Source organism: Tupaia chinensis, unplaced genomic scaffold (genome assembly GCF_000334495.1).
Source record: "Tupaia chinensis unplaced genomic scaffold, TupChi_1.0 Scaffold138098_1, whole genome shotgun sequence".
Lineage (NCBI taxonomy): Eukaryota > Metazoa > Chordata > Mammalia > Scandentia > Tupaiidae > Tupaia > Tupaia belangeri.
Window position 1 is genome coordinate 9,212 of NW_006197997.1, and position 14,842 is coordinate 24,053.

At 48.1% G+C, this 14,842-nt stretch overlaps 1 protein-coding gene across 1 annotated transcript in view; it reads right to left on the reverse strand.

Moving 5' to 3' along the window:
• Window positions 1-475: 475 nt before the first annotated feature.
• LOC102492922 (integrin alpha-9) overlaps window positions 476-14,842 on the reverse strand; it is a 198,560-nt gene continuing 184,193 nt past the window's right edge. Inside the window, exons 16-17 of the mRNA XM_027776804.1 lie at window positions 1,387-1,581; window positions 476-826 (exon numbers count right to left, since the gene is read on the reverse strand). Of these exons, the coding sequence (XP_027632605.1) occupies window positions 476-826; window positions 1,387-1,581 (546 nt within the window). The remainder of the gene's footprint in view (window positions 827-1,386; window positions 1,582-14,842) is intronic.

The window sequence follows — 14,842 nt, forward strand, 5'->3', positions numbered from 1 at the left end:
TCACACTGGGTGCGTGTGCATGCCCAAGATCCCAAGAGGAGAATAGAGGAGAAGGGATTGTGGCATGACAATCCCCCTGGGAGGTGATTTCTCGCTTTCTGTCCCTCTGTCCCTGTCTTTCTGGCGAGCACACGCGCCCTATAGCAAAAACCTCTCCAAAAAAAGAAGAAAAAAAAAAAAGATTTAAAAACAGGCTGGGAAGCTGGCCCCATAGCATAGTTGTTACAGTGAGCTGGGTCCCACATGGCCGATCATGGTTTGACTCCCACCTGAGAGGCTTGAAAAACATGCCAGGCCTCTGAGCATGCCCAAAATCCCTATAGAAGGGAAAAACGGAGAAGGGATGGAGGCCTGACCATGGCCCATTCAAAGATGCATTCTCTCTCTTCCTCTGTCTCTGGCAAGCACATGCACTCTCAGGCAATTATAAATAAATAAATAAATAAATAAATAAATAAAAAAAACAGACTGGTGATCATGAACTCCTTGCACGCTTCTTGCATGATACTTGTGCTCCATACTTCTGAGGGGCAGCTGGGCTGGCATAGCTGTGCAGAGAGTCAGTTCCTGGCTCCCTCCTGCCTCCTATCGCCTGCCCTTGACATTGCTCAATGGCTCCTCTCCACAGCAGCACAGCCCCGGATGTGACGAACAGCACATAGGACAGGTCAGCCACCTGCATTCGCCATAGTGCTCTGGCTTCCAGGGACACCTGGCTGGGCATGCTCAACTCAACCACCAACTCGGCAAGCTGCAGTTCTTGCTTGACACCTGACTCACTCCCCACCAGTAAAGGCTCACTGAACACCAGGTGTACCAAACTAAGCTCTCAACACAGGCCGGCTTGTAGCCTGGAGCTTCAGGGAGACAGATCCCACATGAATGACCATGTGGTTTGCATATAGGCCCTGGTGGTTTGAAAAACAAGCTGGGCATATGCGCACGTGTGCCTCAAATCCTGATCCTGAAGGAGAAATGAAGGCGAAGGAACTGTGTCATGACCACGCCACACTGGGGGACACTTTCTCCCTCTCCATCTCCCTCTGTGTTTCTGGTGAATGCACATACCCAACAGCAAAACAAAAACAAAAACAAAAGGCAAGAACAAGCAAATAAAAAGTATCTAGGAACAAGGTCAAGTTCAAGGGCCCTGGGGGAAGTTCATGACTCTGAATGGACTCAGTTTTCCAACAGCATGAGAACAGTCCCAATGGGTTTAAAGGTTTAAATCCCGTGGGAGTTAACCACAACCAGAAGATCCTTTATTTCATCATTTTGCATCAGGAAAGGGGAGGCCCAGAGAGGGCCCTGCCCTGAGCATGATCTTTCAGGCAGCCAGGGCCCACGGGTCTTTCGATTCTAGGCCATTACTCCCGCCATGTGCACCTGACCCCTGGGGTCCCTGTGAGCTGTGAGCTCTATGGTTCTGACCTGATTCTTCTGGGCAATCTTTTGTCCCTTCTTCCAGCGGAGGACGGGTGTCAGCGCTGGCAGCTCCTTCTCCTCCTCTCCGGTCACATGCTCCCCGAGGCTGTAGGCCACCTCAAACACGATGGGGCTGGTGACATCCTGCACCCTCCGCTGAAATAATCAACAAACAGGAGCGTGAACCGCTTGTACCGGCTGACGTCAGGGAGCATTTCACAGTCCACAGAGGCCTTCCTCCTGAGCTGCCTCACGTGACCCTCACAACCGCCCTTGTGAGCTGGGTTTAATACGCGCAAACTGCAGATGGGATCACTGAGGCCTGGGGCAGCTCGTGAAACCTACGGTCTGTTAGCAGGCGGGGCCTTCTTCCCTACCTTGCATGGTGCTCAGGCCTTTTCTCTCAAGCATATGAAAGACATCACTTTACTCATCTTCCAGACAGTCCTAGAAGCCAGGAGGTGGGCAAAAGGGCAACTGCACGCACGGCTAACCCTCTGCATTTGTGGTGGTCTGATGATCAAAGCTTTTTGGCACGGAGATAAATGTGGATTTTGTGTTAGGGCAGGGGACCCGAAGACACTGAGAGGTGAAGTGTCTCCCTAAGTTAGTCATCAATGGAGCCAGGGATGAAGGTCAGACAACGGGCCTTGTGTTCTTTCCTTTGAAACCCAAGGACATCAAGACCCAAGGGGACGGTGGACAGGCAGGGACACTGGGAAAGAGGAAGACAGGAAGGGAACAGCCAGCATGCCTCCCACACCTAGAGACTCCAGGCCCGCACTGGGTGTTCCAGGGAGATGAGCAACACGCCCATACCTAGAAGCCAGGGAGCTCTACGCTATTGCATGGGGAAGAAGAAGGAAGGGTCGAGTTTTCCTAGGCACATGGTTATTGAGGATTCTGGATCATTGCCTGTTACCCCTGGATTCCGGCCTTTCTGCACAGACTGGTACCGCCTCTGGGAGCTCTGGGCTCCCACAGTCTCACAAGTCAGAGTTCAAGGCCAGAGTAAAGCTGGCAGGGACCCTCACATCCTGGTCGGCTCGCTCTACAGGGGGCGGGCTGCTCTGAGGGTTTCCAAGTGGAGAGGGCAAGTCTGAGAGCAGCAGAGGAAAGGGGCACCCATCGCCGATCCCGGCTGCTCTGTGCTGGTCATAGGTAGAGACGGGGAGAGCGCCAGCAGGGAGGTGGAGCAAGACGAGCTGGGCAGGCAGGCAGGAGCCAGCTGCGGGGCCACAGTGCAGAGCCTATGTGACATGGGGGGATCTGCAGAAGGTTAATGCTGTGCTGCAAACAGCAAAAGCTCTAAAGGCCCAGGAGGCACCCAGGGAGGTCAGCTCCCAGCCTCTCGGGAGTCCCCTCCCAGAGGCAAACATGCCTGCCAGTTTGGGGGTGTCTGGGTGTCATCCAGCTAAACGTTCAGGCACGACACCCCTCATCTCACACGGCACTTTGCTTTCTCTGCTGAGGACACAGTCCAGAGGTGCTCTGTGTCCTTTTCCTGGCACACAGCCTGTCACCATACGGATGTCCTCACTGACCAATGTTGGGCTCACAGCAACTTTAACCCCTGCCACACTGTAGCAGGGACTCCAACACGGGTCGATGAGCCTCCGTTTCCTGGGAGGGCACTCAGAGTCTGTGAGGACAGGAGTCAGAGGACACTAAGGGAAACAAACGTGTAGAGGACCTCATTCTGTCTGTCGTGTGTTTTCAGTCGCGTCTCCAAAAAGGCCGTGCTGATCCCAAGCGCACCGGGCCATGGAACACCCACCATGTTTCCTCAGCGCTCCTTGGACAGGGGTGTCAAGTAGCTCACACTCGCAGACACTGGGGGGCAGGTGAGGGAAGGAAATGGTGGGGCCGCAGCCAGGGCGGCCTGGAAGGGGAAGCAGATGTGGCCACGCCGGAGGCTGCTGAGCTGCGAGGCCTGGGCGACAGGGCGCAGGGGCACAGATGACTCTGGGGGTGGAAGCCTGAGTGACTAACAGATGATTTCGATCTGCATGCAGGACAGCATTTAGCCGGTAATAGACTTAACCACTCAGCATGAATAAAACAGGCTCTCTCCGGGGAGCGGTGGGTGATTTTTTGGATCAACTATTCCCAGAAAATCCTCTGGGACTCCAGATTTCAGCAAAGGACCTTTAATATCCACGTCCTTTCCAGGAGTGAAGCACACACTTGGGATCTAGATCTTCTAACCAGATCACTAACCAGAGCTGAAAGACCATCAAGGTGTGGAGAGGGATAAATGAATGTGATCTTAATGCGCTTACACATACATTCTTCTGGGTTCCTCAAAGGCTGAGCATCTTAAAGCTTTGTGTTTAAGTCTTTCATATTGAAATACCTTTCATGTTGAAATAAGTCAGTTATTGGGACCAGCAGTTAACGTAATGGCTATGTCGCTAAACTCCCATGTAGCCGACCGTGGTTCCAGTCCTGGACCCAGTAGCTTAAACTCACGCCGGGCGCGTGTGCGTGCGTGCCCAAGATCCCGAGAGGAGAATGGAGGAGAAGGGATTGCGGCATGGCCATTCCCCCTGGGGGGTGATTTCTCGCTTTCTGTCTCTCTGTCTCTCTCTGTCTTTCTGGCGAGCGCATGCGCCCTATAGCAAAAACCTCTCCAAAAATAAAAAAGTAAAATAAATAAATAAATCAGTTATCATGTTACACTAGTGGGAGAGGGTGACAATGGGGATGGGGAGGCAGAAGTGTCAATAGATTAACATTTCTTGGAGACGGGGCCCAACTCTTCACAAACATTTTCTCACTCAATCCTCACATGACCTGAGCTGGTAGGTTACTACCTCCATTTATAGAGCGGGTGACAGAGGTGCAGAAGTGCAAATAAATTGCCCACCATCCCAAAGCCATCTAAGCGGTAGAACCAGATTCATCCTTAGAACCAGAAGCGAAACTACTTTCCTCGTTGTTCTCACATTACTATTTAAGAATTATTCTGAGCCAACCCTGTGGCTTACTGATTAAGGGAGCCTGATCCCACATGACCAAATGTGGTTAAAATCCAGGCCCTGGAAGCTTGAGAAACATGCTGGGCACACATGCATGTGTGCCCAGAATCCTGTCGGGATGGAGAAATGGAGGGGAAGGCATTGCAGCAGGACCATGCCCCACTAGGGGCGCTCTTTCTCCATCTCTGCCTCTCTCTGTCTCTCTGGTGAGCACATGTGCCTGCTAGCAATGAAAAAAAAAATAATCATACCAATTGCTAATTGAGATCTGAAATCACACTGAAAAAGTATGTGTTTATATAAGAACGTTTAGATCAAGGACAGAAATGTTTCATGCACTACAATGCACGTGAGTAAATGACAAGATATTTGTCATTTACCCGAAGTGAAGGCTGCTTCCGAGGGAGCGGCCATCGAAGTCATGATCGTCTACCTTATTTTGAATGAGTCCTGAGTGGCGACCGGTCAAGGCGTGGACGTTGCTCTCTGGTAAGGATTGCGTGAACCTGAGCTAATGGAACAGTCTGAAAAGCAGCTTCTTACTGCTTGTCTCAGTAACTCTGGGCAGATGGGACCCAGACCACGCTGAGCCGGGGGTGGAGGCAGAGGGGGTGCAGCAATTAGAAACACGCCAACACTGCCAGAAAGGGCAGCCGCTCCTCCCCACGCTGTGCTCACTCTGCTGTTTGATCTGAGCTGCGGAGGGAAAGCAGGAGCTGCACAGCTAGTGGCTGCCTGCGCCGTTTTAGAAGTGCATCTTCCCGGGACCCAGCAGTTAGTGTAATGGCTATGTCGCTGGACTCCCACGTAGTCGACCGCGGTTCGTGTCCCGGACCCGGTGGCTTAAAACTCACGCCGGGCGCGTGTGCGTGCGTGCCCAAGATCCCGAGAGGAGAATGGAGGAGAAGGGATTGCGGCGTGAGCTGCACAGCTAGTGGCTGCCTGCGCCGTTTTGGAAGTGCAGCTTCCCTGAGCTGGGCACTTCAATACGTGGAGGAACATGGTAGGATAGAGAACGCCTTAGGGCTCTGGCGTGATCTGTAATTGCTGCCATTTAACTGCTTGAAAAACAAAACGAACACAGGGCCAGCAGATGGCATAATGGCTATGTTGCTGGACTCCCATGTAGACAACAGCGGTTCAAGTCCTGGACCTGGTGGCTTAAACTCACACTGGGCGCGTGTGCGTGTGTGCCCAAGATCCCGAGGGAATGGAGGAGAAGGGACTGTGGCGTGGCCATCCCCCTGGGGGTATGATTTCTTGCCTTCTGTCTTTCTGGCGAGCTAGCAAAAACCTCTCCCCCAAAACAAACAAACAAAAATCCCACAACTATCACCTCTACAATCCAAAGTGTCTAAATTGAATGAACACTTACTCTGATCAACCAAAAAGCAAGAAGCTATCTTTTCCTCCTAAAACCCAAGAGGAATCTTCTGCCTTTGAAAGGTGAAGGAGTCTCCATGCAGAATACCCGGACTGAAGGCAGGACTGGCAGCGGCTGAGGTTTTATGGGGAACTTAACATGTGCTCCGTTTGAAATTTATTGGGTGCTTACTTTATGCCAGGCAACGCGCGGGGACCCGGGGAAAGAGACATGAAAGACCTTCAGGGAGTAAGTAGTCTTAGGAGAAACCGGGGACCCATGACAGTGCAGGGCAACTACATCGGGACAGGGGAGGCTCTGGGGACACAGAGGGACCCCTGGTTCCAACTGAGAGCTGGCAGGCTTGGCGGAGGAGATACCCCTGAGCCAAATTAAAAGACAGAGGGACATTTGTCAGAGATCAAATGGGGGGCACGGCTGGCCTAGCAGTGTGGAGAGGGTCTGGGAGGATGCCCAGAGGGCTGCATGTGATTCCTGCGGGCCGGAAGGTCAGGCTGGCGGGCAGGAGGCTGGGAAAGGAGGCTCCTGCATTCTCAAGTCTAGGCAGGGCTGGGAGCAGGGTAGCAGGATGCTAGAGGCTGTTATAGACAAGTTCCCCTTGCTGCCTGGTTGGCCAGGGCCAGAGAGCACAGCAAGGGGGCCTTTGGAAGCTGTGTTCTAGAAAGATCCCTCCAGCTTTAGCTTGGAAGTAAACTGAGGTAAGAGTGGGGAGAAGCAGGTTAGGGAAAAAACTGACACATGGTTTAAGGGGAAAAAATGTGAGTTCCTGAGCCAGGATACAGCAGGGCAGATGGAACAGGGGGGCCCCTGTACCTGACACAGGACAACTGCACTACTATGTGGGAGAAACACCCAGAGATCTCCGTGCCAGCCCTCTCTAGGACCCTAAGCAAACTGGACCCAACACTGTGGCACCCCCTCGCTGGCCATGCTGGCCACGTGACTTAGAAACCTCCCTCACAGCTGGCTCTTCCCACCAAAAAAAATAAAATAAAATAAAATAAAGAAGGGTTTTCTCTCCCTTAGCTAACCAGCAGCTACAGTGGCAAATTAAATGAAAACAGGAAGGGCTGGCCTCCTTTAAATTTGCAAATAACACAGAAGGTCAGCAAATAAGCACTTAGCATTAAGTCGGATCACTGGTTGAGGAGAAAATCCTCTAAGTGCTTTTTAAAGAGGCCTTGGGCTTTTTTTTTTTTTTTTTTTTTTTTTCTTTCCAAATGTGATTTTTTTCCTCCCAACATCCTGTGTCCTTTCTCACTATTTTCTGCACCCAGCTCTACCTCTGCTGCCGATGAGCTCACAGACACTGCTAGAAACCAGCAGTCTTCAAAAGAGCGATGGCTTTTTCTTTATGTTTACACTACTACTGATTAGAAAGGCAGTTAAAATGTTACGGGCTACTTTAAAATTCTCATAAGCTTAAAGAGCTTTTAAAAGCAAACTGTGGGGTGAGCCGGTGGCATGGTAGTTTAGGCGACTGGATCCCACACGGTCAACCATGCAGTTTGAGTGCCATACCTTGGCAGCTTCAGAGGCATGGTGGGTATGTGTGCATGTGTGTCCAAAATCCCAAAAGGAGGGGATGATGTGTATGAGGGGGTGCTTTCTCATGCTTTCCATCTCTCTCTTTCTCCAGGGAGCACACACATCTTCAGGCAAATTTTTTAAAAAAGCAGCAAACTGAGGGTTTTATATTCCAGTAATAATAAGAGTAACTTAAGATCTTTTAGGGGGGAATAAATTTATTTTTAATTTTATTCATCATCAGCATCATTATTTTTTAAATTTGGTCACAGAGCAAGAGAGAGAGAGAGAGAGAGAGAGAGCGCACGCATGCACGCTAGAAAGCAAGCCACTAAGTCCAGGACTTAAAACATGGTTGGCCAAGTGAGAGTCCAGCACCTTAACTACTACGCCACCTGCCGGCCCCCAAGATCTGTCTTCTTACTGACCACTAGAAACGCTGGACATATGCATGTACACGCACACATGCACACACACATACACACACTTGTTTTAAGGTATCAGGGAATTATCAAGACAACCAGGACATCCAAATAGAGAGTCCCAAAGAGAAGGAAAGAACATGAAGGAGACTCCAGTATTTTTCAACATTTTCCCTTGAGGTGGTTTCGGATTCGTAAGCGCTGTAGGATGAGAGGCTACAAAACCGAATATGAAGTGGTGGTTAAAAGACTGAGTTCTTGGGGACAGCAGGTGACATGGTAGCGAAGGTGCTGGATTCCCACATGACTGACTGGTTCAAGTCCTGGACCTGATAGTTTGAACAGCACTCCGGGCATGTGTATGTGAGTGCCCAAAACCCCAGGAAGAGAGTAGAAGAGAAGGGACTTCAGCGTGACCATCCTGTCTGTAGGGGGTAGGGTGATTTCTCACTTTCCTTCTCAGTCTCTCTCCAGTGAGCACACGAGCCCCATGGCAAAAAAACCTAAAACAAGAAATACAAGGCTCAGTTCTAGAGTTGAGCTAAGTTCCTGACAGTCTCATGAGTCTATAAAGATAAAACTTCACCGTTTGGAGCTACTAAGATAGTCAGGACCTGAGGGGCCAAGATCCCGAAGGCTAGAAAGGTGGAAGGTGAGTTTGAAACTGTCCGCCATATTTACTTTCAAGGCATCTGACGATTCCATAACAACATGGGCTATGAGACTGAGAAACTAGGCAGGAGGCAGTGGTTGAGGTGTTGGCAAGACAAGAGAAGACACTTCCAACTGGAGATTGCACATAGCAGGAAAGGGGGACGAGTAATCCAGAACAGAAGTCAATAAGAAAATACCCAGGCTGAAACATGGAGGGGAAAAAGGACAATTTGGAGCCATACGGAACACAGTGAATGGTGTAACTATTAACTCCTATATAATAAGTAATATTTATAATCATATAACATTTCTAGCATAATAATTAGCACAGTGTAGGTGAGCAATAAATGGAACTTTTCTTATTTTTGTCATATATATACATATACATAAATATATATACACACACTCACACACACACATTTTTTTTTTAATTTGCCAGAGGGTGTGTGCACTTGTCAAAGAGATAGAAAGAGAGGAAGAAACCGTCCCACCACCACTGGGGTGTGGTAACACCACAACCCTTTCTTGTTAATTTTCCCATCCTGTCAGGATTTCTGCAACACAGGTACACGCATCCAGCATGTACTCCAAGCCACCAGGGTCAGAATTTGAACCACACAGTTGGCTATGTGGGATTTGGCTCCCTTAACCACCAGGCCAATCCCACTGTAATTTTTTTGAGAGGTTTTTGCCTTAGGGCACGTGCGCTTGCCAGACAGACAGAGTCAGACAGAAAGTGAGAAATCACCCCCCACCCCAGGGAGTATGGTCATGCTGCAATCTCTTCTCCTCTATTCTCTTCTCGGGATCTTGGGCACGTATGCACACGTGTCTGGTGTGAGTTTAAGTCACCGGGTCTGGGACTCGAACCGCGGTCGACTACATGAGAGTCCAGTAACATAGCCATTATGCTAACTGCTGGTCCCAGCCCCTGTCATTTTTAAATGGCAACTTTGATATAAAAATCTGTAAAAACCAAAAAGCCCTCCTTACTGTGAAATAAGCCCTTATTATGAAGTGTGCATGCCAAAAGGACATAATTCTCACTTGACAAAAGAATTCACTGAGGCCAAGTGTGATTTCATTTATAGTCCTAAAACTAACAAGTACATTTAAACTTAAACCAAGGGAGAAAATTCTAGAAATAATTTTAAGCCAAAATTTATAAGAAACACAACTGACCACAGTAGTCTAACAAGACAGGATTCATACTGAGAAGAGATTAACCTTTATCTCTGGATGAATGTGGCTATAAACACTGACTAGACAGTCAGGGCCCTGGAAGACAGTGGAATTAAGAACTCTCCTTATCCTGTCATGAGAGTAGAGAATTAGTAGTGAGCAAATTAGCGTGTTTTATTTCTGAAAGTTTCTCAATGAGATTAGAGATTTCAAATATGGCTACATATAACTTCACATGTAATATTCTATCATGGTAGTTAATACCATTGTCATTCGGCAATGCATGATCCTTTGGCAGGCATCGGCACCCAAGAAGGGCAAAAAAGCATCAATTTACATATTAGTATTAATTACTCTATTTACTATGAAAATCACATAATCCCAGGAACCAGCAGTTAGCGTAATGGCTATGTCACTGAACTCCCATGTAGTTGACCACGGTTTGAGTCCTGGACCCGGTGGCTTAAACTCACACCGGGCGCGTGTGTGTGCCCAAGATCCCAAGTGGAGAATGAAGGGGAAGGGATTGCGACGTGGCCATCCCCCCAGGGGTGATTTCTCTCTATCTCTCTGTCTCTCTTTCTGGCGAGCGCATGCGCCCAATAGTGAAAAGATCTCTCAATAGAAAAAAAAAATCACATAATGCTAATGATTTTTTTTAGCTCTTCAAAGATAAAACAACATCTAGCTTGGTATTTGGAAAGCAGTTTGCCTTCCTGTCAGCATGTGCACACGTGTGTGTGTGTGTGTGTGTGTATGTTGGAGGGGGTAAGGTGGCAACTGTAGCTGCAGAAATGAGACCCTGGCTCTGCCTTGAGCTCCTGCAACTCCTGGACAATACTGGGCACACTCGTGTCTGAGAGGATAGAATGCCACAGCAGTGGCCAGGACATGGCACTGATGGCTAGGCTGGGGATAACAGGTGTGAGGGTAACTTTGTTGTTGGGTAAGTGAAGGAACATCCTGGCTGACACTATGGAGGTTCTTCAATTGTGTTGCCTTCGGCCAACAGTGGTTTGCTATGCCTTGTGCCTGGCACCACCAAAGACACAGAGGAAAAAGAGAGGGGGCAAGCAGGTGGGATGTGAGCAAACCACAGTGATGCTGAGAAGGTGCCTGAATAAGAGCTGTGGGATCCCAGGAGGGAGGAATTGCTTCTGACCCAGAGGGGGGATGGTGTGGGAGTGTCATGAGTCCAGGAGTTGGGGGGTGGTGGTGACCCCAGAAGACAAACTAGAACCTCAGTACACTGTTAGATAAATGGATGGCTTATTCGAGCCATCACATCAATTAGTAAGGACTGTGTGAAAGCCCAATAAACAACTGAATGCCTGAGGACCAGGGCAGCATGACAGTGGGAATGCAAAGACTCATATCAGATGATCCTAGATCTCAGGGAATACCAGATCCATTTCTTCCAAACCGTGAGCACAGGAAATTCACTGACCCTTTCCAAATCTGCTTTCTCAGATGTAAAATGGGTTTATAGAATCAAACTTGCATGAATGTGAAGCTTATAGACAACAGATGACAAGCACCTTGGAGAGCTCTAGGCACTCGGTAAGAGAGGGCTGCGTGGCCACTACACCACCTCTTCCACCACCTCCACCACACCACCTCTTCCACCACCACCATCAGCACCTCCACCACATCCCCACTTCCACCACCACCACAATTACCATCACCACCTTGTCCACCTCCTCCACCATCATCGCCACCTCCACAGGTGGTGATTACGACCACCACCCCTCCAAAAGAAGGATCTGTGGGTGGAGACCACAAGGTGAGGGACAGTAGACAAGGAGGGAAAGTAGGTGAAACCAGGTGAAGGAATTGGTTCTCATTCTGTGGACAATGAGGAGCATCATGAATTTTTAGTCAGCTTTAGAATAAAACCCCAGAGATGTTCTGAAGGGACAGATTTGGGGAGGAAAGGAAAGTATGAGACCTGTACAGAGTCGGTGCACCCATCTCCCAGCTGCTCCTGATGCCCAGTCACATGTGGGTTGCCATCAGCACGCAACTGCCTCTTCTACAGGCACTGTCCTTGTTAAATGGTAACCTTGGTAACCTTGAAGGAGAAGTCACCATGAGTTCCAGGTGCAAAGAAGTGAATTCTACTCACAACCATGTGAGCCTGGAAGATGAGCCTGGGCCTCAGAAAAGACCTCACTGACGCAATGGAAAACAGTATGGAGGATCTTCAAAAATCTACAAATAGAACTACTGTCTGACCTAGTAATCCCACTCTTAGGTATTTATCCAAAGAACAGAAACTCACTCAGTCACAAAGACACATGCATACCACCCATGTTTATTGCAGCATTATTCACAGTTGCTAGGACATGGAATCAATCTAAATGGCCAAACTGGTGAATGGATTCAGAAAATATGGCCCGTATTCATAATGAAATACTATTCAGTCATAATGAACAACAAAATTCTGTCATTTGACATAAAGTGGATGAACTTTGAAGATAGAATACTAAGTGAAACTAGCCAGGCTATGAAAGACAAATACCTGAAAGACTCAAGGGCACAAAAGTAGAGAGAGAACAATGGAAGATTCCAGAAGCCCCAAAGGCAAAGGGCTGAAAGAGGATATTTGGAAGAAAATGAGCAACAGACACAGAAATCATGTAAACAAGTGGAACAGGTATTTCATAGCTGAGTAAATAGTTACTGACAATTCAGTTTGGTATACTTCCAAAAACAATTCATTGAATTATCACCAAACACATACATTATATAACGCTCAATGTTGAAAACAAGAGACATGTCTATATCCTTGATTACTACACACTGTACATGGACACTTTGAACATCTATGCTGTACTCCACAAAGATGTACAGTGATTACTTGTAAGTTAGGAATCATAATATGAGGGGGGAAAAAAAAGGAGAAAGAAAGAAAAAGAAAATTTCCCAAAGAAAATAAAACACCTGGCTAATACCTTGAGAGCAGCTTCGTGAGCCCCTGATCAGGACACCGAGCTAGGCCTGCTCAGACTCCTGGCGCACAGAAACCGAGAGGTAATAAATTCATGCTGCCATATGCTGCTAAGCCTGTCATGTTGGATGTAGCATAGAAACCTAGAGCACACCCTACTCTCCTGGCTGGCTGGTGCTCTGGGCTCACAATCCATCCCCCTTGCCACTGGGGAGGATCACCTCCACTCCAGAGCTCCCCTGTGAGATTAGGCTGAGGCTAGACTTTTCCTGAGAACACATCCTTACTCAGCTTTTTCCCCTGCCCCATCCTGTTTCCCTCATGCCGAGAGCACTCCCCGTAAATCTCTGGCAAAAATCCCCATCTCAGATTCTGCATCTGGGGAACCGGATGCAAGATACCGTGTAATAAATTCCATATTGAACGTGTTGGTTGAAATATCCTTGCAGAGAGAAAAGCTGGATAAAGTGCTAGGGTGACCCAGAGCTCGTGTCTGGCCCAAATGCAAGCAGACCTGCTACGATATTGGGGACACGTGGAGATTATATGAAGACTATCAGTTAGACCATTATTCTTCACTACTTTTAACTTAGAGCTTTACTTTGCCCTTGTTTTATTAATTCTCGAAAAGAATGGAGTTGGGTCTCCCTGATTAAGTCTTGGAGTTCAGGGGGTGGATTAGATACAGATCAGCCCCAGCCCTCCTAATCTCAGGGCAATGATCCTTTTTTCTTTTTTTCAAGCTGTTTATAATACACAGTAGTCTAATGTGTGTGAAGTACTGAGACCATCAAAGGGCAAAGCTTAGAAAGAAAGGGCTGGAGCTTAGACTACCCACAAAATTAATACTGAGCTTCTCAACCATAAAGAGCTCTTGATCTGCTACTGCATTAACAGATCTCACAGATGACAGACTTTTTCATTTGTTTTACTACTCTCAAGCAAAATTGTATCTTTTTTTTTTTTTTAAGAGAGATTTTTGCTAGGGTGCATGCCCTCACCACAGAGACAGAGAGAGACATAGAGATAGAAGGCGAGAAATCACCCCCCGGGGGAGTGGCCTTGCCGCAGCTCCTTCTCCATTCTCTTCTTGGGATTCTGGGCACACATGCACACACGCCTGGCCTGAGTTTAAAGCCACCGGATCCGGGACTCAAACCGCAGTCACCTATGTGGGAAGCCAGCAATGTAACCATTATGCCATCTGCTGGTCCCCCCAAATTATATTTTAAACCAGGGGTTTTTGTTTGTTTGTTTTTAGGAGAGGTTTTTGCTATAGGGCGTGTGCGCTCGCCAGAGAGAGAGAGAGACAGAGAGACAGAAAGTGAGAAATCATTCCCCAGGGGGGATGGCCACGCTGCAATCCCTTCTCCTCCATTCTCCTCCCAGGATCTTGGGCACGCACGCACACGCACCCAGCGTGAGTTTTAAGCCATCGGGTCCAGGACGCAAACCGCGGTCGACTACGTGGGACTCCAGCGACATAGCCATTACGCTAACTGCTGGTCCCAAACCAGGGGTTTTTAACCTAGAAGAAAATTGTGTGTGTGGGGGGGGTGGTGGTGAACTTGGACAGAAAAATAATTTATGTCTTTTATTTTTATTAACCTTGAACAGAAAATTTAGCATGTCCTTCCATTATAAACGAAGACAGCAAATCTCAGAAGTATTAAAAAGACTTGTGACTCTATCCTTGATTGAGATCCAAAATATTTTTATACCATATTATAGTTGCATATATAGTTGAAATACTGTTTATGCTCATCAGCACTTTAAAATTTCAATAGACCTCATTATTAAATGTTTTAACAAAAAGCGGGTCTGTTACTAAATCACAAGTAAGGCTTTAAAAGGCATTTTAAGGGGGACCACAAATTGCTATGTCACTGGACTCCCATGTAGTCGAATGCGGTTTGAGTCCCAGACCTGATGGCTTAAACTCACGCTGGGCACATGTGCGTGCGTGCCCAAGATCCCAAGAGGAGAATGGAGAAGGGATTGTGGTGTGGCCAACCACCCCTAGGGACTGATTTCTTGCTTTCTGTCTCTCTGTCTCTCTCTTTCTGGAGAGTGCACGCGCCCTATAGCAAAAAATCTCAAAAAAAAAAAAAAAGAAAAAAACATTTTAAGGGCCAGCAGGTGGCATGGTGATAAAAGTGCTGGACTCCCATATAGCTGAATGTGGTTCAAGTCCTAGACCTAGCAGCCAGCCTGAGAATCACACCAGGTGCATGTGCGTGCATGCTTAAAGTCCCAGGAGGAGAATGGAGGAGAAGGGGTTGCGGAATGGCCATCCTGTGTGGGTGTGATTACTCTC